We start from the raw sequence: 21,451 nt of genomic DNA on the forward strand, positions 1-21,451 counted from the left end.
GACGGCTGCCATGTCGATGGAAACCTGCCAATATCACATCCAGTGAAATGTCAGGAAGAGATGGATTTTTACCCGCTGACTTTTTTTCTTCTCTTCGCAGAATCTGTTAATCCAAGACTCTGAAGGTTACAGGAAACAGTACGAAGAGTCCATCCAGGAAAAAGTAGGTTGCAGAGATCGAGAAGTGACGACTTATTGAAGTGCTTTTTAATATAGAAATAATGAGATTTTTTTTATACACCGCTGCAGTTGAATATTCATCAGCTTCCCGCACGGGGAGGATAATGAGATGAGTTTCATAAGCAGCATGTAGAAACACTGCAAAGTCTGACTCTGACCTGATCACATCTTGTCAAACGGTCTGATCCAGACGCAGCTGGCTGAGGAGATCGAGAAACTGAGATCAGAGCTGGACCAGTTCAGACTGAGGGCAGGCTCCCTCACAGAACCCACCCTGTCACGGTAGGTCTTTCAGGCTTTCACTTATGAGTATTTTCTGCAGCCATGTATGACTTTAGACCACCAGACAATGAAAATCTCCACTGACCTTTGACCTCCTGGAATTGACTGTTTGCTAAGCTCGGCCACCCTCAGATGCCGTTGATGTGCCTGTAAAGCTTTCTGTTCTCTTGCAGTGCAGCTGCAGTTTACAGTGATAACAGCGCCAAATTTACAGCTCCAAACACTTTATGATTACTTCTGAAAAATGAGTCCTTGATGTCAGACAGAGGCTGACAAGAACCGACTACAGCAGTGTCTGTAGCTAGCTGCCTTTTTGAGCTAACATTAGCACCATGAGTTGTTGAAATGCTAATAGTTTGACAAGCTAACAGTATCTCAGCTAAAGTGGTGGAGTGTCAGCGTCCCCAAAAACCAGTATAGACCATGAAGTAGTCGGTAATGTTGCTCTCAACCCTGTTAGCATCCAGAACCTGTAGCCACAGGAACTAATGCTGCGTGGCCTGAAGTCACTCTACAATGGTGTACAACTGTAGGTAGTAAGCTGGTTAGCCTAGCATGCTAACACTCACAGCTTATGTTCATGCAGATAAACACAGTTTAATTCATTCTTTACACTTTTGTTAGGCTGTTTTTGGTTTAGGAAAGGCTATGTTGCGATGGCTAAGCTATGACTGGTCACTTTCAGTGGAGGAGTTTAGCAAAAGGTCAGTTGTTTTAGGTGATTAGCACCTGGATGCTGCACCTCTTTACCACCACAGGACGGACGTGCTGCAGCCTGTACAGAGAAAATAGTCTTCTTCCAGGTTTTACAGGCTGCAGAGGATAAAGAGCAGCCATTGTGCATCTTCTGGTGATGAAACTCAGCAGTCTGGTGCTTCTCAGAAATGGACCCAAACAAAAGTTAGATTCAGTTCACTGCAGTTCTGGAGCGCACGGACAATTAAGCAACTGCATGAGACCAAGATGGGCACCGTGTGCAAACAGGCGTCAGCATTTGGAGACGAACTCGGACTGTTTCAGAGTCCAGCAGACGACTCGGGATGCTCTGAAAAAGAGGTTTCCACCTCTTCACGTAGCTAGAGTCAAGTTAACATCCTCCAGCTGAGATTTAATAAAAATCCAGGCATAACTGATCCAACTGAAGCATGGAAATGTAACAGGAAGCAGCTAAGATCCAGGAATACAGACGTCCTCCCTGGAGTAGCGGTCCTGTTATTTCATCTGTCACTGAAGCATTTCGCTCTGCACTATTGTTAGAAACACTGCTATCGCTGAACTCTCCATGTCTATTATTGGATGTTTTCAGCTTCCCTTTCATGCACGAAGGTCTAATATTACAGCGCTGATGTGTTGACAGTAGCAGACATAATATTCTCCACAGACAAACGGTTTGCAGCCGCGGAGGCATGCATAACGAGCCCTGATCCTTCAAGAAGTGCGCTTTACGCCACATCACCGTGACTGTTAGCTGCGCTTTAGGCACCTAAACACAGGATTCTACTGTCTGCGTAACTGTGAACATTACCGTAACGTTTCTGTTGTTTGTCATCCTCTGTAGTCTGCTTCAAGTCCCACAAGATGTTTTAATGGAGGCGCACACTGGGAAGGTGTAGCATGACTGATAAAAGCTCTTTCTCAGGTCTCATCTGGACACGTCGGCCGAGCTCAGATTCTCGCTGGGATCTCTGGCTGAAACCCAGTCGGACCACTACCGCTCGGCCAAGGTCATCCGCCGGCCGAGGAGAGGTCGCATGGGTCTGCGTGAAACCAAGGTGAGCCTCCGAGTCTATTTTTACCTTTATTTCTTACAGTGTAGGAGCTGCTCACTCTCTGCTTGTTTGCTGTTTTGTCTCTGTTTGAAGGTCTTTAAGGTAGAAAGTCTCTGATACGATAATATCATTAACCTTTGGTCAGGATGCTAAAATCCCATTAACGTCTTGTGCTTCTCTTCCCTTGTGAAGGCCTCGATCCTGCTTTGTGCTCAGCGTCTTTTATGGCACTTTTAACTAAATTACAGTGTTAACAGAAGATGTGGCAGAGTTTAAAGGCAGGTTTAAAAGGTGAACTCAGGCTTAAGCTCTCAAAATGCTCTCATGCTTTGGTGGAGGAGGGACAAAGTCCAGAGGAGCCTCTCCCAGGTTGACGCTGCACTGTCCAGCAAATATACTGTGCCAAGATCAAATGGTGTCCCTCCTTAAAAAGTTCAAACGTCCAGACACATTTTAGAGGATAATGAATGCAGCACGATAAAATGTGTTGCTCACTGAAGGGATCCAGGAGGCGTCAGTTAGTTCAGTTTGGGAGCACTAAACAAAAAGTTTCAGGCATTTGAAACTCAGAGCTCCTCTGATGGAGAACGCTGCTTCGATTATCTAAAGAAAAGGTTTCCAGCTCCCCGAGGACGCCTCTAATTCCCCGAGTGCTTTTAAAAGCGCTAAATCAGACCTTGTGAGTTTGGTTTATTCACAGTCGGTCCTTATCTTTCCGTGCAGGCGAAATCGCTGGGGGAGCACGAGTGGCGCTCGCAGCAGCTCGGGGTTCTTGGAGGCCACCACTTCGAGAGCGACACGGAGATGTCGGACATCGACGACGATGACAGGGAAACGCTGTTCAGCTCCATGGACCTGCTGTCGCCCAGCGGCCACTCCGATGCGCAGACTCTGGCCATGATGCTGCAGGAGCAGCTGGACGCGATCAACAAGGAGATTCGGTAGCTGACGCACGCGGCGGCGTTCATTTCATAGAAGAGGCCAGATTCCCAGACATATTGATCCGCTTCCTTTACTCACCGCGCTCCTAATCCACTTTGCTTCGTATCCAGTTAACATGTTTTTAAGGTCACGTCCCGGAAAGCTGAGCCGCTTGCAGATTTTACAGAACCGTGTCAGACCCCCATCCTTTGCCTCTTTAAGTGATATTCCAGCCAAAATCTATATTTTTCAGTATTAAATAACACCCTGTTGAGAACAGCTTCTATTCATATATCACGTGTGCAGATATCAGTATGTTCTAGACGCTCATATATTCCCTCAGATATGCTAAAACACATCTTAATTCACTGCTTTGGCCTGAGCTTACACTCCGTTGCGCTCATGCTAAGCTATCAGTTGTCACACCGCTCCTGTATGCACGGCGTGTTTTGGACAATGCGATCAGCCTCTTGCTTGTTAATGCTGTAATTATCTGTTGCTGATAAGTATTCATAACCCCAGGCGCAACTTAGTTCGGTTCTTTATTTCAAGGGCTCTTAACGTGCCTTTTGGTCTTTGCTAATTTACATCCCCATCAGGAGGCGCAGAGCCACGTTCCGTTCAGGAGGAGTTAATTCAAATCTGATGGCAGATAGCGATCGTGAATCCAAGGAGTCGAGCTCTCGGCTAATTACAAAGTTAGACCCGGGCTACGTTAAAGCTAATGACCTGACTTTTAGCCTTTTTATCTCCTCGCTATTGCCTTTAATTAGTTTGCCTGTTACTGTAGGCGTTTAGTGGAATTTGTTGGGGAAATCTCCTGAAATCCACCTCCTGAGACCTCCGCAGAGAGAGGAGGCTCAGCTCTGTAACTGTGATCCTGATATCATGTTTTCCTGGAAGTAAAAGAGGTTTTATTTAGCTCTATGCGGCAAAACCTGAAAATATGAGATGAAGAGCTTTTCCTCCTGTGTGCTCCTCTCCCGAAGGCTCATCCAGGAGGAGAAGGAGTCAACGGAGCTGCGGGCGGAGGAGATTGAAAACCGGGTGGCCAGCGTCAGCCTGGAGGGCCTCAACCTGGCTCGAATGCACCACCACGGAGCCTCCATCACTGCCTCAGCCACCGCCTCCTCCCTGGCCTCCTCCTCCCCGCCCAGCGGACACTCCACCCCCAAGCTCGACCCTCGAAGCCCCGCCCGCGATATGGAGCGCATGGGGGTGATGACGCTGGTCAGTGTCTGTCTGCTTCCTGTTTACAGACTCAGTGCTGCACAAAGGCCTCGTTTCTGAAGCCGCGCGTACTGTCTGAGTGTACTTTATATGTATTTTTAGAGACTGCACCACTTTTGTCAGTACTCAGAGATGCATTGTGTGTAAATATGTCTCACTCCTTTGTGCAAAGGGTCCCATATGTCCACAGCAGCTTCTGCAGAGTGGGCTGTTTCAGTCAGTGTAAAACGTACTAATATAAAGAAAACAGGAAGCAGAAGCAGCTGCTCTGTCGAGGCTTTCTTACCGTAACGTTAAGCCGTAGAACTCCAGAAGACATTAATTTTTGAAGACCCGCTGCGTTAAATGAGCGCGCAGAGGAAGTCGTGACAGAAGCTGTCTCGCTCCGTCAGCTGTCATCAGGCAGCCCAGATGTCAAAGGGACGGATGGCTTACGGTCCCTCCCAGAATAGGCGGTGTGTGTCTTACAGCTCGGTTCCTCGACCCGAGGCTGCAGCTCCAGATGTGCCCGTCAAAGAAGAAAAACCTCTAAAAATATTCACATAATGCACCAGGACGAGAGGACGCAGTGTGTCCTCGTCCCAGAGGCCTTCAGAGGGAGAAGACTGATTTTATTGATCGCGCAAATGAGTTGTTCACCAATCCGTCTTTGTCCCTCCGTATTGATCCGTGAATGGATGATCTGTTATCGGGCTCACGAGCGTCTGGATGATGTTTATAGGAACGAGCCAACAGCCGTTGTTTTTGTCTGTAACACGTTGTCTTCTCTCTGCCGACAGCCCAGCGATCTGAGGAAACACCGGAGAAAGGTACACGAGCATCAACAGATCCTGAATGTGATGTTATGAAACCCCGACAATGACGCCCCGGACTGAACGGTGGTTTCATCGCCACGTCTCACGCCTGTTCTCTGCCCTCGCCCCTCAGATAGCAGCGGTGGACGAGGACGGCCGAGAGGACAAGGCCACCATCAAGTGTGAGACGTCCCCGCCTCCGACGCCGCGCACCGTCCGGATGACACACACACTGCCGGCCTCCTCGCACAATGACGCACGAGGGTAGGCGGCACGAACACCCCTGGAGTTAAATTTTAGCTCGACAGTTTTCAGACGGCGCTGTCGTCTTCAGCCGTGTCTGCAGTTAAAATGACGTCCTCTGAGAAGCTACCTCATGAACTTAAAACCATGTTTTCTCTGCGTGTTGGCGCCCGCAGGATCGTGGCCTCGCTGGAGGCCGAGGCCAGCGCGCTGAGCAGCGTCGCCAGCAGCCAGGACTCCCTCCACAAACAGCCGAAGAAGAAGGGCATCAAATCCTCCATCGGGCGGCTTTTTGGCAAGAAGGAGAAAGGCCGACTGGCACACCTGGCACACAGGCAGGTCATGGTAGACCCACAAGGTGAGCAGTGGAGCCGCCGACGCTTCAGATGGTTTCTCATTCAACTGAAAGACTGTTCAGATTTACCCAAATTTGTGTTGATAGATTGGCTCCACTTTCAAGGCATTTCATGACTTGTCGTCATGGTAACAGTAAAACAGATGCGTGTTAGCCTCGTCACTTTACGTATGATGCAAGTCAAAAGGTGGTGATCAGAGAAACTTCATGCATCTTGTCCATCATTAGATCATTTGGCTGAATGATTCTGAACTTTTCAATGAGACCATAATGGCCTGACAGAAGAGCGATTTGAAGGTTATGACTGTTAAATTCAATTATCACCTTCGTGTGACTCGTGCATTTACACAACTTCGGGTAAATCCTAAAAGCAAATATTAACATGTGAATCAGAAGCAAATGGAGCGCATACACACACATTTCAGTATTTATTCACTTCACATCCTCCAGCATCGGTTTCAGGTTTTACTCACTGACGTCCTGTGTTCTTCCTCCCGTCCCAGCAACCATGATGGACCCAGACATGGCGGGCCAGGACATGGGGGTGGGCAAGCTGGGAACTCAGGCGGAGAAGGACCGCAGGTTGAAAAAGAAGTAAGCTTTGTCCACAGATCCTCATCAGCAGACACCTCAGGACAGATTTAGCTCCTGGTCGTATTTAGCATCTCACTACACGACAGCACATAGCTCAGCCTGATCTGTGACACGCGGACGGAGGCTTTAACCTCCGCCTCCCGAGTTTACCGTTAGCTCTCTCGCTCCACGAAAGCGCGGCCGCGGCGTTCGTGAAGCCGTAACCCGCAGCGAGAGCAGGATCGATAGAAAGCAGAGGCTGGATGAGCGTCCAGGAGCAGAGATCAGCCTCGCTGTATTCAGACACAGAGCCGAAGTCCGGCTATTGATCCAGGCTGAAAAACCAATTAATCTCACAAAGCTGCAGATGTGCTTTTCCTCACACACACACACACACACACACACACACACACACACACACACACGCCGTAGAACACACCCACGCTCAGATCGGGGAGTGTGTCGGCCCCACAGGATAGAGGGGACCCCCCTCACATCAGATCTGTCTGCAGAATGTGTGTGTGTATGTGTGTGCGTGCGCATTGCCATGCCCCAGTGCCAAATGATGAATGTCATTTGCTCGAAGTGCACATTGAGTTGCCGTGATGATTAACTTTGCCTCCCATGTAGTCGGTCGGTAGCGAGTACCGTTCGTTGTTTGTTGACAAACGTGTTGTTTTTTTTCCTCCACTGCACTGACTTCTTCATAGCGGTGTCCGGGGTTACGGCCACAGCACCACCCTGCATCTTGGCGCCTCCTCCGCACTGCATGCCATTCAGCTGCCTGCTCTGTTTTTTCCATTTCAGCATCTTGATCGATCAGCACCGCCGTGGTCTCATTGTCGCTGTGCGTTTTCTTTTCTGTTTCAACGACAAAGTATCTGAATGTACCTGAGCATTTGAATGTAAGGCCATGGGGGAGGGACTGGGGGGGTCTTGCTGTGTTTCAGTGCATTCCTCATTTCCTCTGCTGCACGAGATGTTGGTCAGGACTGCATTGTAGAAGATGACGTCTTGTTTTTTTTTGACTGATCTACAGATGCTCCTGTAAACGAATGTCCTCCATTGTGAGATATGTGTGTGCAGGTGTGTGTGCAGGTGTGTGTGTGTGTTTAGAGCCGTTATCGTTTAACTGCCAATTAACTCATTAACATTTTGTGTACTTTTGTCTCCCCGTCACTCTCTCTCTCTCTCTCTCCTCTTTGCTCTCTGACTCTCTCCTCTCTTACCCTTCCTCTCCCTCTCATCATCCTCTGACTCTAACAAAGCGGGTAAGTTGTGAGGATGTGTAACTGACCTCCTGGGTATGACCATTGTCTCCGCCACATTGCCCTGTCCGCCATCTTCTCCTGTCTGTCCCGCCATCCGTCCTCTCCCGAACGACCAGCGCCAAAGCTGACGCCTCTTATCTGTTTACCTCTCTATCCTTCATGGCTGTTAACGACGCCATTGCGCTCTTTCTTTCTTTTTTCATTTACCATCTGAAGACGTTTCTTCCCCCCTTTTTACAGTTCAATGGCAGCTGCATCCATGGCTGGACAGAGAATGTGCCGCTGCTAAAGCTGGGGCCCAATTATCACACCCGGAATGTCTTCCTCTCCTTATATGTGTCTCTATCTATCTGTGTGAAAATAACCAGCGGCCACGCCTGGTTATGGGACTGTCAACTGTTCTTTTTGTTTGTATGATTTGTCATAACTGTTTCCTTACTTCCCTTTCCCCAGCTATGTTCAGTGGATGTATTTCTCCATGCATTAGACCTGACCTGAACATAAAACATGGGCTACGCCCCCATGTGCTGGATAGAGGAGACAGTGAATGTACCTGGTTGTGTTCGGATCAACACATTTCCTCTGTCCCTGTAGGCTTCTGTATGCCATGTATGCTGTGTTTAAGTGCCCTTTCACTGTACTGAGGCCTTCAACGCTGAGAGTGCTACATGTATCATGTTTATTACTAAGCCCACTCTTTCCATTTGTCAGTTCTTTGACAACATGCTCAGGGAATGCGTTGTTGATTCAGAGTTTTTGTTATGAAATGTGTTCACTAAATAGTGCATTGTTTCTGGTGTGTGGGCGTGATTGTGTTCCCTGGTCCCCCGTTTGTCCGGCGTTTTTCGGCTGGCCGTGAGTTGTGTGTCTCGCCGAGCGTGGGAGGATTCAGTACAAACAGCCCCGCTCACGACGAGCCGACGGCATCTACTCGCCGGTCTTTGTCGACGAGGTGCAAGCTTAGGTTACACTTCAACACCTGCCTGAAAAAAAAGACAAAAACATGGAGCACAGCCCAGAAACTGTGAAGAAAGTTCCTTTAAAAATCCAACGCTGCGTGAGAGAAAATGTCTCTCAGCAGAATAAACTCAGAAGCCCTGGACAGGGAGGAGCTGGTCCTGCAGCTCTGCACCTTCCAGGTGTGCACGACTACCTTCACCAAGACGCTAAATCCTCTTAATGCCTTATTTTAATCAAATATTTACACAGACTCTGCTTTAAAACACACAGATAATCCTGCTTAATTTAACACTGTTTTGGAATATTAAACCTTAAATTAGCTGCAGTGAATCTCAGCTCGAGGTCCGTTTACGGTAGTCGCCGCTCTGGAGCTTCTTGAGAAGGTTTAATTCGTTTTATCTGCTCCGGAGCAGCGGCTGAACGAGCCTTGAGGTGAGATTCTCCCATGAGCTGCTTTCAAGGTCAAGATTTAATGACATTTGCAGCAGCGGTGGGGAAAAAAGCTGCATCGAAACGACCATGTGGTGGCGCTCTCCACCTAAGAAAATCTCTTTAACTTCCACCTGCTGTCCTTAAAGTCAAGTCGTTGACACACTTGTCCTCTGAGATTAGAAATAGTGCAGGTGTTAGACAGGGACAGACGCTAACGTCAGGATTCAGGATGTGGGAATGAATGCAGTACACATAAAATACAAAGTGTGTGTGTGCGTGTGTGTGTGTGTGTGTGTGTTAGTGTTCAGGCCGGCCTGCGAGATAAAACGTGTGTGAGTGCTCGGCTCTCGACGACACGCTGCAGGGATCTGAGAGAAGCAGGAGCGAGGATGTGAGAGTGTGTGTGCGTGTGTGTGGCGTCGAGTCAGAAACTGCGTGTTTGTCATGACGTCCAGGCGCACGTGCTCATACGAGGTGTCCTCTGTCCCCGCCCTCTCAGACACGAGCTGTTGGAGGAGGCCAGGAGAAAGGGTTTACCGTTCGCCCAATGGGACGGTCCCACGGTCGTCGCCTGGCTGGAGGTGAGTCTGACTCTGGAACAGCTGATTGTATGTACATAAACAAAACTATTTATAGACGCATTGATCTTTAAATAACTTGCAGAATATTGTTTAGAATTCAAAGTAAACTTCATCAAAGTCCCATTTTCCTAAATCCTTGTGTTCATTCACCATGAACTCTCTGACTTGATGACATAAGCTGTTTAATACACAATAATTGCAATTTTGATGTTGTTTTTCTTTGGATCCATTATGAGTAATTATGTTCAGCTCAATTCCCAGAATCTGTTTTTTCATATTTTAGCATTCAAACATTGATTTTACTTTTACAATTTCTGATGAGTCATTGCAGTGAATCACTCACTGTGACATATTTTTTGGACTGACACAGAAGAAAAAGCCAAAATACAGAAACACTACTGCCCCCTAATGTTTGGCAGATGACCTGCAGCCTCATGACAAACAGCATCCCAGACCACAGTGATCAGTCATTGATGAGGCCAGAATGATGTTCACAGCAAATCTAGAATTCAATAGACTAAAATCATCTCAGAGAGGGACGATCAGACGTTCAGCAAAAAGCCAAAAATGAGCTGTCAATCAGTCTGCCTCTTGTTGCTTGTCTCCTCTCCGTGCGATAAAGCTGTGGTTGGGGATGCCGGCCTGGTACGTGGCGGCGTGCCGCGCCAACGTCAAGAGCGGAGCTATCATGTCGGCCCTGTCCGACACCGAGATCCAGAGGGAGATCGGGATCAGTAACCCCCTGCACCGGCTCAAGCTTCGCCTGGCCATCCAGGAAATGGTCTCCCTCACAAGCCCCTCTGCCCCGCCCACCTCCAGAACCGTGAGTTGTACCGAAAACACGGGAAAAAAACACACAGAGGTTCAGTCGCACGAGGCATTCGGACAGAGCTGATCAGGCGGAAGACGTGATCAGAGGGTGGAAATGGAAAAGAGGGAATAATAGAATCATCTTCTGTATGAAGCTGGAGTGGCCTGCCTGCAGCCTGTTAGCTTAGCTTAGCATAAAGAGTGAAAACAGAGGGAACAGTTAGCCTGGTGATGTCAGAAAGTGACAAGATCAGCCTGTGAGCAGCGCAAACCTCACTAAATTCTGCTTATTAATGTGTCAATGAGTGAGTCTTTATGCTAAGCTAACAGGCTGCTGCTCATTCTGAACAGACGTGTAACATCAGTCTTCTCATGTGAAGAAAGTGAGTGTTTCCAAACATGTAAACGATTAAAAACGTTTATGTGTGATGAGGCTAGCATGCTAACTGAGGCGTATCACCTGACCTTTACCCAGAACAAACAGATAATCTCTGCCTCCAGAGCAGCTCTGACCAGCGTTTGTATGACTGAACATCCTCTCTGCTGACACCCACGCCTCCACACACGCCTCAGCTCGCACTCAGCACGTGTGTCAGCGCTTTACGTCTCACCCACTCTGAACCCCCCCGTCTCTGTGCTAAGCGAGCGTCACAGTGGCGACCCACTTTGTGTAACCTGGCTCTGGTGTGTCCTGTGACCGAGCTCTGCAGTTAGTCCCCGCCACGGTCGCTTCCATCGCTCCCTGTTGCCGTGGTAATTGCACACAGCCTCTTAGGACTCTGCTGTTCCTTAATGATAGCGCCGCAGAGCAAAAACTAATATGCTTCACACAAACAAAGCAGACCATAAATCACCCGGAAATGAGAGGTTGTGGCTGTTCCATGAACCCAGCTGAGAATATTCATTAAAGTTTGTGTTTTCAGTCCCGTCTACGCACGCAGCGCTCATAACTCCCGAGCTCCTGCACTTGTTCCGTCTCCTCCTCTTGTAAAATAACACTCAGTGCTCTCTCACCCCCCCCCCCCCCCCATCTACCACTTAGCTCCACTTCCACACCTCATGAAACTTTCATTACAGCACATGTAACTCCACGCGTCCCATCACAAACTCCCCCAGCTGTGACCGGCGCTCCGCCTGTTGTCACACTTAACCCCCCCTCGCTCGACAGAGGGGGTTAATTGACCTTGTAAATATGGCGGCATGTGTATATCGAGCAGAAAATTGAGAGAGGGGGAAGAATGGGTCATTTTGCCACTGCCATTACAACCAAACCCCCCCTCAAACATGCACCTGGCCGTGCAGTGAGCATGTTGGAGGTGTGCTGGTTAGAAACGATACGAGCCTGCAGCCCTTTCACTGTTTGTCCTCCTCCTTCCTCCATATTTAACAGAACAGCACCGCTAATGAAGCTCCGCTAACGTGCATCATTCCTCTGACTCCTTCACAGTAAAAGTCAGCGGAGAGCTTTTAATGTGAAGCAGCAGCGGTAACTTGGACGCAGGAGTGAAACTAAACTTCCTCTTCAGGCTCCAGCAGAGACATGTTTAGCAGTCGGAGACACAGCTGAGGAGAGGAAAGGTCGTGGTTTAGCCCGGCACGGTGTAGCTAAAGCAGACCATTAAAACCCTACTGGATCTGGATTATGACCTTTAGTTTGTGACCTTTAGTGTTTTGTAGCCATGCAGTCAGTTTTGGAGTTATCTGTGCTCAGACTTCTGCCTCCAGTCCAATGAAAAGAGCCTGCTGTCGATATTTTCCATAAGAACTACATCAAAACGACAGACAGCACAATGTGTAGATTATCCAGAGTTACGGACAGACGTGTTTTTCCTTATTTCTGATGTACAAAAGCATCACGAACAGACAGTTCTTACTGACCGATCGTCCTATACGACGGTTTGCCTCTGAGAGATCGTCTCTCCGCAGTATTTTCAGAACTTGTGTAACCAAATCGCCTTGATTAGTTGAGGAAATCGTCAACAGATGAACCAATAATGAAAGGAACTGACTGCAGCCTGAGATAAATCCAGAACCTTCTGCATGATGGGATGGCACTGATGTGAGCGCTGTGGTTTCCGTGTCTGTTGGTACTCATCCATTGCTCTTCTTCGTGTGCATGGCAGTTCGTACCGTGCCAGGAATGCTCCGTGTCGTACCGTGTTGTGTTTGTGCCCTTTGACCCCTGGCGGGTCGGGGGGGCCAGTTCATGATCTGACTGTGATGCTATAACACTATTGGCTTACAGTGGTGCTGCTCTTCTTCTTTAACACTGCTTGCCCCTCCTACCGGACCTCTACTACCACCCCTGCTGCTGCCGCTCTGTCTCTCGGGCTCTGCCCCTTGTAGCCGTCAGGCAACGTATGGGTGACCCATGAGGAGATGGAGACCATGGCAGCCCCTTCCAAAACGGTCAGTCCCCTTGTGTCCTTCACCCTTTTTCTACCTCTGTCAGTCATGTGCGTCTGGCTGTGAGAGTGGATGTCGGAGGAAGAGGGGCGTGTGTGGTGACTGATGGAGAAGGCATGCGTCATTTAACCCCTTTCCTTCTTCTTTCATCACTAACTAAAAACAGGATTTTAGTTGGAGGAGCCTCCGTCAGTTTAACGATACAGCAGCAATGTTTGATGTCAGTTTGAGTCAGTTTGACTGTTTGTTCCTGTGCTGCTGTGACTGAAACATCACACAAAACTCAAAAGCACATCAGAGAGTCGGCCTGAGCGAGCTGGATGTGAAACACAACGTTTTTATCCAAACAGTAACTTCTGATGAGAGTGAGCGTTTACATCATGGTTTACATCACCTGAGATGGAAGGAAGGTGATGAATTGTGATCAAATTCATGTTAATTTTGGCACTTTTAAAGGACCACATGAAGGCTATTCCACCGTTTTGAGGCTCAACTCCTCCTTGTTTCCTCCTGGAAACACAGCTAAGAGCAGATCTTGTACCATGTTGGGGACAGCTTGTTATCCCTTTAGTAAACTAAACACAAACTGTCAAGTCAGGCCACATCTGAGGGTGGAAACAACCCAGGAGACCAATTCACATGCCATTTCCATTTGAGCCCTCTTTCCTTTAGCAGTGACTTCCTCAAACCTTTCAGCGGGTCATAAAAGCCGCCTGCGGTTAGTTCAAGGTTTGTCGAAATGCAGCAGAGGCTGGAAGTGGGGCCCCACGACCAAACTCAGCAGGACCTGGTTAGAGTAGGAGCCAATGAAACAGCTGCGTGATGGATAACAGGTTAGGTTTAGGGTTTAGCATCACTTGCTTGTAGCACTTAAAAGAGTTCATAGAGCTTTTTAAGAGCAAAATTCCAGCACTTTTCAAGCACTTTCAAGGCACCTAAATCAAAAAATTACTAAAACTGCAATTGCAAAAAAACCTGCAGAATCCCTTCGTGCACGCAGCGAGTCGATGCATGTTGACTGTACGTCTCTCACTCATGTTCTGTCGTCTTTGTGTCTCACCCAGAAGTCACAGTCTGAAGAGGGGAGCTGGGCGCAGGTAAGGAGGAGCCCCGCTGATGCTGCTTCTGTCCAATAATTCCAGGTGATGTTTTCAAACCAATGTGTAATACACGGCCAGCAGAAGATGTGTCTCTCCTCTGTCAGACTCTAGCTTACGGCGACATGAACCATGAGTGGATAGGGAACGAGTGGCTGCCCAGTCTAGGACTACCTCAGTACCGCAGCTACTTCATGGAGTGCCTGGTGGACGCCCGCATGCTGGACCACCTCACCAAGAAGGACCTGAGGGTGCACCTCAAAATGGTGGACAGCTTCCACAGGTACTGGTCTGCGGCCTCACGGTGGCTGTTAAGCATACATTTCATAGACTTTAGTTAAAGGAAGTCCTGTATTAAACTGGAGCATAGTGGTGGATTTCAGATGTTTTAAGATGTTTTTTGTAAGCATGACGTGACTGTCGACATGTGTGACTTCCTGACACCAGAACAAGTTTACAGTATGGAATCATGTGTCTGAAGAAGCTCAACTATGACCGGAAGGAGCTGGAGAGACGCCGGGAGCACAGCCAGCACGAAATGAGAGGCAAGTGAGCCCAAAGTGGAGCCTAAACATCACGACCAACGAGGAAATAAAGAGAGATTCGGCTTTAAGACGAGATTTCTGTGTGTGCAGACGTGCTGGTGTGGAGCAATGAGCGGGTCATCCGCTGGGTGCAGAGCATAGGCCTGAGGGACTACGCCAACATCCTGCTGGAGAGCGGCGTGCACGGAGCTCTGGTCGCCTTGGATGACAACTTCGACTACAGCAGTCTGGCGCTGCTCCTCCAGATCCCCAACCAAAACACTCAGGTAAACACTGGTTTATCAGCAGCGTGGCGCCTCACTGTGAGGGGAGCGTTTTTCATCTCTTTAAGGTTTTTTTTGGCCTTGACAAGCCAAATATAAAGGTGCTGAATATGGGCAGAAATATCATCTGTCACCAGTTTGAGGCCAAAAGTAGAGGTATGTTGGTATCAGCCTTCAAAAAGCTGGTGGAATCTAAATGAGAACATGCAGATCTGCCAGCTGTCACTCTGGCAGGCTTCCACTGCTCATCTCATCTATAATCAGGTGAGACGGATCGCAGCGCGAATAATGTAACGTGTCAGCCGCCTCTGTTACCGCTCGGCTAAAAATAGCTGCTGTGTTTTTGTTTTGTTTTGTTTTTTTGTCCTCAGGCACGTCAGATTCTGGAGCGAGAGTACAATAATCTGCTGGCGCTGGGCACCGACAGGAGACTGGATGAGGTGAGCTCAGCGACCTCGCAGCGCCGCGAGGTGGAGCGTCACGACAGACGAAGCTCGCTAGTCGTTTCAGAGCACTGTGATGACTGTTACAGCCTAATTAATATTCACGATGGTTAGAAACTCAAAGATAAAGCTCAGTGTGTGATTACAACACATTTATTCATGATTAGAGGCCTGGACGTGCAAACAAACATGCCTTTCCAACATGATTTCTGAGCTGCGTGTTTACCATTTGCGTCCATTCTTCTGTGCATCAGTGTGACGACAAAGACTTCCGAGGTCCGTCGTGGAGGAGGCAGTTCCCGCCCCGAGACGTTCACGGTATAAGTATGATGCCCGGGTCCGCGGAGACGCTCCCTGCTGGATTTCGTCTCACCGCCACGTCTGGTCACTCCCGGAGACTGCCCCCCGAGGGTAAGTGCCGGTCCCTGCAGCCCTGCTCGGCTCTTCGTATGCAGTACATTTTGTGAGCGGCTTTGAAAGGCTCAGGTGAAGTCCGCCTGTTGCACCGGTACATCGAAGCACCTCACCTGGCCGCAGGAGTCGATGCTCCTTGCTGTGTTGTGACCATGTCTCTTGTTCTCTCCGACTCTGTGACGGCTGCTCTGCAGTCCTCTATGAGGCGCTGGATGACAGTCCTGACGACATGTATTTGGATTGGTTTCAAGGTCAGCTATGCCCCTCTGCAGGTCCTGGGCTTGTCGGCCCTGCGTGTATTACTCCACATATACTCCCTCCTCTTCACATGGTCTCTGCCAACCACTGTCCTGCTGTATCTCTCCTTTTCTTTGTGGTCTCTCGCCCTCGCCTCTCTCTCTCTCTCTTTCTCTACTCGACTTTTGAAGCTCTCTGATATTCAACTCCAAGGGTGTTGTTTTGCAGAGTTGCAAAATAGTTGTGTTCAGTCACCCTGGTGGTAAAAGCTAGGGGGTCAAGTTATGGATTAGGAGCCATGCTTGCTGGTGTGACCCTTGAAGTTTCAGTAACAAAGCAGCAAAACAAAGGTGGCTGAGCGGTGCTATGTAAGTTGGCCTGACTCAGGAGGTTTACATAGGTGACAGTACAAGAACTCAAACTGGCAGTTTGTGTCATTCCTCATCCCTCTGCTGTTAAAAGAGGACACTGGCTGAGACAGGCTTTCATTAAAGGATGATTCCAGGTTATTACATCTTGTTTCTCTAGTTTTGGCCATTATTTCAATTTGTTCTGATAACAGCTGCAGAGTAACACCTCAGAGTGAGTGCTGATAATCTGGGAACACAGCGGCTCTACTTCAGCAACATCTGACAGGTGGAAAATGATCCAAACAGCTTCATCCTGAGGTAAAACTCAAAGTGCGTTCACCTGTGTTACAGGAAGTCGCTCTGTAAGCTGTGCTGGACGTATACGACAGACTGTTTGGCTAACTGCTTGACTACATTTAGCCTCTTCTAACTTCTCTCTAGTGATGCTGCTGCTTTCCTCAGATTTCAGTAGTTAACTCGCTGGAGCTCAGAGCTTTGAGTCCCATTTGGAACAAAGGCCAGAGCTACTGAATTAAGACGCAGGTCTACCGAGTCACTCGTTCACACTCAGAGCTCCCTGACAGCTGACACTAAATCTGCTGATGAACGCAGTGCGATAAAGACAAAAACAGGCCGATAAATGATCCTTAAATTGATCTTTAAATTGACCTTTTCAAGGTCAGGAATAAGCAGTAAAGATCCACACTGTGATAACCTGGAAATGACTCTTTAAAAGGATGCAGAGTGTATCAGCAACTGTTTCTTCACTTAAAGCCACCCGAGGTCTGATACATGACTGGAAACCATCTGCCTGCACTGGCCAGTGTTCTCCTCTAACACAGTGCTCCCAGTGACACTCAAACAGCCCCCCCGTGTCCCTCTGTCTCGACTCTCTGTGCTCCCCGGTCTGTGACGTCCACAGTACACTCAAATCTCGTTGCTGGTGTTAATCCACGCAAAATGAAAACTTCCTTTGAGTGCCACATGTGACACGTGGCTTCTCCTCCTGAGGGTGACTCTCAGTAATCTCTGCCGTGTGAGGAAAGTGTTTTTTGCGTGTGCTCGAACTCATACCGTTGAGGACGTCTCCATCTTATGTTTGGGGTGGTGACCACTCTGGGTCCATCTGATAAACAGCAGGCTGTACTATTGAGGCTTAAAGGCTCTTTCTCTCTCGCTGTCTCCCCCTACAGTCGGACCCTCTGCAGTGCAGCGGCTGGACAGCTCCACGGTGAGAACCTACTCCTGCTGAGAGGAGGAAGAGAGGGACCTTAAACTGTACGCTGTATGTAACACAACACAGATTCTCGCTCTGTCAAATACACAGCTTTCTTCAGACGTGCTTAAAACAGATACTGGATGAAAGAGAAGAGGGCCAATTGTTTCCAAAGATAAGCGTGTTTGTCTCCTCGGGCTTGGCGAGCCTCTGCCGTGTTTATGCCAGGTAGCTGCGATAAGGTGATGGAAGACGGCGGGCTAGCAAACGAGCCGCGGCCTCATGCTGACATCCCCTCCTTTCATGTCCGTCCAAAAGAAAAGATGAGTCACGGTCCAAGCTTTAGAAATCTGCCTCACATAAAGCAGGAGTTCTGCACCTGACACAGAGATGAGTTAAAGTTTGTTTACGTGATTACGCTCGTTGATGAGCGGCTGACGTGGCGTGTGGAAGAGTAGCGCTGTGTAGCTGTGTCCTCTGCTCAGTGGACTCACAGGTCTTTACCCAAAAGGGTCTTTGCAGCGCAGCCTGTGTGTTACATACAGGACATGCCACAGGTGTGAACCCTTTCACATTTCCACAGCAAAGCAACAGATAGAGGGCGTGACCCACGTCAGCTGACACTCCTATCAAAACTCAGAGAGTGACGATTAGAAGTTCAGTGGCAACAGCAAACAGCTAACAGCCTAGATCCAACTTTAAGCCAGAAATAACGAAAGAAGACGCTTACTGACCGATCCACAGCCAAGCTGTGTTCGGTTTTTGTTCAGATTACAACGCGAGCTTGTCCTAGTTTCACTTCCAACTGTCGTCTTTGTGCTGCCAGGTGCGGTGGAAAAGTGTAATTTCTCATAAGTATCTGCTTTGATTTGACTCACTCTGCATCTGCACTGTCGGGAAACTCAATCACAGCTCAGAGAGAAGACTGAACTCTGCTCGATCAGCGAGAAAAGTCCAGGCAGACATGAGAGCAACAGCTGACGTCAGCGTTTGGATCCTTTAAATGTGGAGAATTGCATTGTGGGATTGTTAGCAGGAAGCGGTGGACACATCAGGGGTAGCACTATATATATACACTATATATAACACCAACTTTAACCTGTTAACATGTTTGCAGGTAAATCATCTCAAATGTCCACAAATCTCAGTCCAAACTTTACTCTGAAGAGCACTAAACATGTCATTTTCTCTCTTTAAAAGCATTAAAAAGGCCTGAATGAGATCTAACTCCACTGTTTCAGTCTGGACTCGCCCTCCTGTCAGTCAGCATCATCTAAATGTTTGTTAGTTTGACAAACACTCAAATCTTAGCCAGTAAACGCCTAAGTCCCTGACCAGGATCATGAAAAGCCTGCAGAGCGTCCTAAGTGCTGAGGTGAGAGCTCAGCAGGCAGGTAATCATGATGGTAACAGCAGAGCAGACGAGGTTTGGGTCAGCGGGGAAACGTTACACCTTCGTAATTCTGTGTTTCTCAAGACTTTGCTCATCCCGCGGAGCGCCCGGCAGGCTGTTTCCACTGCTTTCATCAGCTTATTTTTCTAAGCACTCCCACACAGACAAAGGAGACAGAATACAGTGCAAAGTTCATCCAGAGCACGAGGCTGGAACAAAATCTGATGCTGTTTGACTATTTTCCGCACAGTCTGACTGTCTTCCCTCAGCTGCACCACGTCTCCAGCACAAGACGCCCCCAAAAATACACCTTTCCTCACTTTTCCAAAACACGCACACACACCAGTATTTCTGAACACCATCTTATTTAGAAGATGCTAAAAACATCACTTTTTTACTGCTTTACATTAAGACAGCTACTTCGACCCAGTGCACCCAGTATGGCCCCACACTGACTCATTATAATTCAGGATTTCTCGTCTTTTCTCCAGAACCTGAAGATTTCCTGCAGCGCCTCATTACAGTGTGTTTCCCCTCAGGTTCAGTTCTGATGGAGATTAACTAGGGGAGCTGCTGGATAGGCCAACCTGCCGAGGAACAAACCGTTGTGACGACACGCACTGCCAAGAAGCCCTGCTCTCCCCCCTCACCCCCCTCCCCCCTGACCCTACTCCACGCCCCCATAATGTGGGCACCAGACGCCGGTGCTAAACTGTCCTGCAGGCCTCCCTGTTGTCACCATTTCTACCTTTTACATGTACAGTAACTTGTCGAAGCATAATGTACTGTGTATTTCTTCTACAGGAGATGTGTAGGTTATCTGTACATAAATATGCCATTTTTTAATATATACACACATCTATGTATAAAAAGATATTCAGTTTGTGCAAAAAATGTCCCTGCCACCTCATTTAGTGGACCATAGATTAATATATGCTGCTCTTTAAACTGTCTCCATATGACCCCGCCCCCTCTAGATCATTTTGTACATATGGTTTTATTTTTTCATTGTGCTGCTGATGAAGATGAACCTGTGCTGCACCACAGAGAGAGGAAGAGTCTGGACGTTGTGTGAAAACCTGCCCTCTAGTGGCCAACCAAAGCCGCTCTGAGCCCCTTTTCCAGCACCAACGAACCGTCGTTCTCCTTTCTTACTGTCATAAAGGAGCATTTGAAGAGGACGCGCCGGGACGACACGACGAGCACTTTGATACAACCGCATCAACTCAGCGGACTAATCGGCAGCCGAGGACGAAACAAGAGGCGCCGCCGCTCTCCGAAGCTGCACAAAAACTTCTTCTCAGAGAACGAAAAAAAAAAAGAAAAAAGCAGGACGCCGCCCGGACAGCCTGTCCCCTGTCGCACTGTACGTTCTGTCCGGCGAGACGTCGACACAAAGGACAAACCACACACTCAGCCGAGCTGGCCTTCTCCCCCGACCCCTCCGACGTTAACAGAACAGAGGAAATAACTGAAAGACAGACTGCTTTAGCTCATCGTGTGCGTAGAGTGTATATGACCATGTTGAAGTGAGGTGACTTTAAAGACAAACCCGTTGCTTGCTGTGACTTACATTGGTGTAACTGTTAACTCTTTGTTTCCGTCGGAGTTTCCAGGGCACCGCCCGTACGGCCCTGTTATCTGTCTTTGAGTTATTTCTGATGGACCACTCCAACAAGTCTTACGCTTTTAATTTGTTTTTACATCTTCAATTTGCACGAACAATGAATCATTTTATTTTGTGTCCATTTTTTTGTTTCTTTTTTTTTTATTTATTCTTGTACTTTGGTCAAAACTAAGTGGTGAGCAAGCAAATTTTCATTGTCAATAAAAAAAAAATGTCAGTGAGTGAGTGATCTTCATTAGGTTTCATTCAGAATTAACACATACTGTACGCCGCCTCTGCTCATTAATCATGAAGGAGCAGAGCACATGATGCTGCACGGTTTCACATTATTATTCAGATTATATACAGACAGGCTGTTAATTTGACTGTTACAAATGGAAACTTTAACCTCCCTTCATGGGTTCGGACCAGTTCACATCAGGTGAAAAGGTAAATGTCAGTGTCTCCCTCCACCTTCGACACAGTTCACACCCAGTGCTGCAAAGCTTCAAAATCCACCCAACCTCAGCTTTCCCTCTGATCCGACAGACGAGCTCAGGCTCCGTGAGGTCTCAGGGCTTTTTTGACCTGCCGCTCGATGTCTTTGAACACGTCCGGGTCCTCGATGGTCGGAGTGATCTGCGGAGAAAAACACGAAGCCCAATGAAAATGTAATTAAAGCAATAACTGAACGTTTAAATCAGTCAGTGATGTTGACATGATGATTAAACTCTGCAATGTAAGGGCTTCTTTTAAACCCTGCATTTAGATGTAGAGCATTAAGGCTGTATACAAGACAACCTTGTATTTACATGTGTGAACAGAGCCACTATAATAAGAAGTGCTGTTTTCTCAGGTCGTCATCCACTTCTCTCCTGAAGCCTTTAACCTGATCAGCACAAACCTGAGTGAGTGACTACGAAGAGATGAAATCCCAAATGCGCCCTCACTTGTATTTAATGAGTGCAGGCCCATCATTACTCAACTCCTGCACTGCAAAATGAGCTTCATTGTTTCCTGAGTGGCTGTAAATTCATGCACAGGGGACGAAAAAATAAAATTCCCCTCAGCGATTTTCTC

The 21,451-nt window shown here is 48.1% G+C and overlaps 2 protein-coding genes across 4 annotated transcripts in view; one reads left to right on the forward strand and one right to left on the reverse strand.

Annotated features, from left to right (window-relative positions):
• The window catches only part of ppfia2 (PTPRF interacting protein alpha 2), a 144,820-nt gene extending 124,208 nt beyond the window's left edge, over window positions 1–20,612 (forward strand). The window contains exons 12-32 of one of the 3 annotated variants that reach the window (XM_070991634.1): window positions 101–163; window positions 371–462; window positions 2,102–2,234; window positions 2,955–3,172; window positions 4,142–4,382; window positions 5,162–5,191; window positions 5,310–5,440; window positions 5,596–5,777; window positions 6,278–6,368; window positions 9,510–9,591; window positions 10,214–10,414; window positions 12,748–12,810; window positions 13,872–13,904; window positions 14,012–14,187; window positions 14,352–14,449; window positions 14,540–14,715; window positions 15,084–15,152; window positions 15,410–15,566; window positions 15,764–15,820; window positions 17,350–17,441; window positions 19,305–19,446. In XM_070991634.1, the coding sequence (XP_070847735.1) occupies window positions 101–163; window positions 371–462; window positions 2,102–2,234; window positions 2,955–3,172; window positions 4,142–4,382; window positions 5,162–5,191; window positions 5,310–5,440; window positions 5,596–5,777; window positions 6,278–6,368; window positions 9,510–9,591; window positions 10,214–10,414; window positions 12,748–12,810; window positions 13,872–13,904; window positions 14,012–14,187; window positions 14,352–14,449; window positions 14,540–14,715; window positions 15,084–15,152; window positions 15,410–15,566; window positions 15,764–15,820; window positions 17,350–17,408 (2,352 nt within the window). In that variant the 3' untranslated portion in view covers window positions 17,409–17,441; window positions 19,305–19,446. Of the gene's footprint in view, window positions 1–100; window positions 164–370; window positions 463–2,101; window positions 2,235–2,954; window positions 3,173–4,141; window positions 4,383–5,161; window positions 5,192–5,309; window positions 5,441–5,595; window positions 5,778–6,277; window positions 6,369–9,509; window positions 9,592–10,213; window positions 10,415–12,747; window positions 12,811–13,871; window positions 13,905–14,011; window positions 14,188–14,351; window positions 14,450–14,539; window positions 14,716–15,083; window positions 15,153–15,409; window positions 15,567–15,763; window positions 15,821–17,349; window positions 17,442–19,304 lie in introns of all 3 variants that reach the window. The other 2 variants (XM_070991632.1, XM_070991633.1) reach the window with 2 other exon arrangements.
• Window positions 20,514–21,451, reverse strand: part of acss3 (acyl-CoA synthetase short chain family member 3) — a 33,956-nt gene continuing 33,018 nt past the window's right edge. The window contains exon 16 of the mRNA XM_070991636.1: window positions 20,514–21,010. Coding sequence (XP_070847737.1) covers window positions 20,927–21,010 — 84 coding nt within the window. The 3' untranslated portion in view covers window positions 20,514–20,926. The remainder of the gene's footprint in view (window positions 21,011–21,451) is intronic.

Source organism: Chaetodon trifascialis, chromosome 22 (genome assembly GCF_039877785.1).
Source record: "Chaetodon trifascialis isolate fChaTrf1 chromosome 22, fChaTrf1.hap1, whole genome shotgun sequence".
Taxonomy (NCBI): domain Eukaryota; kingdom Metazoa; phylum Chordata; class Actinopteri; order Chaetodontiformes; family Chaetodontidae; genus Chaetodon; species Chaetodon trifascialis.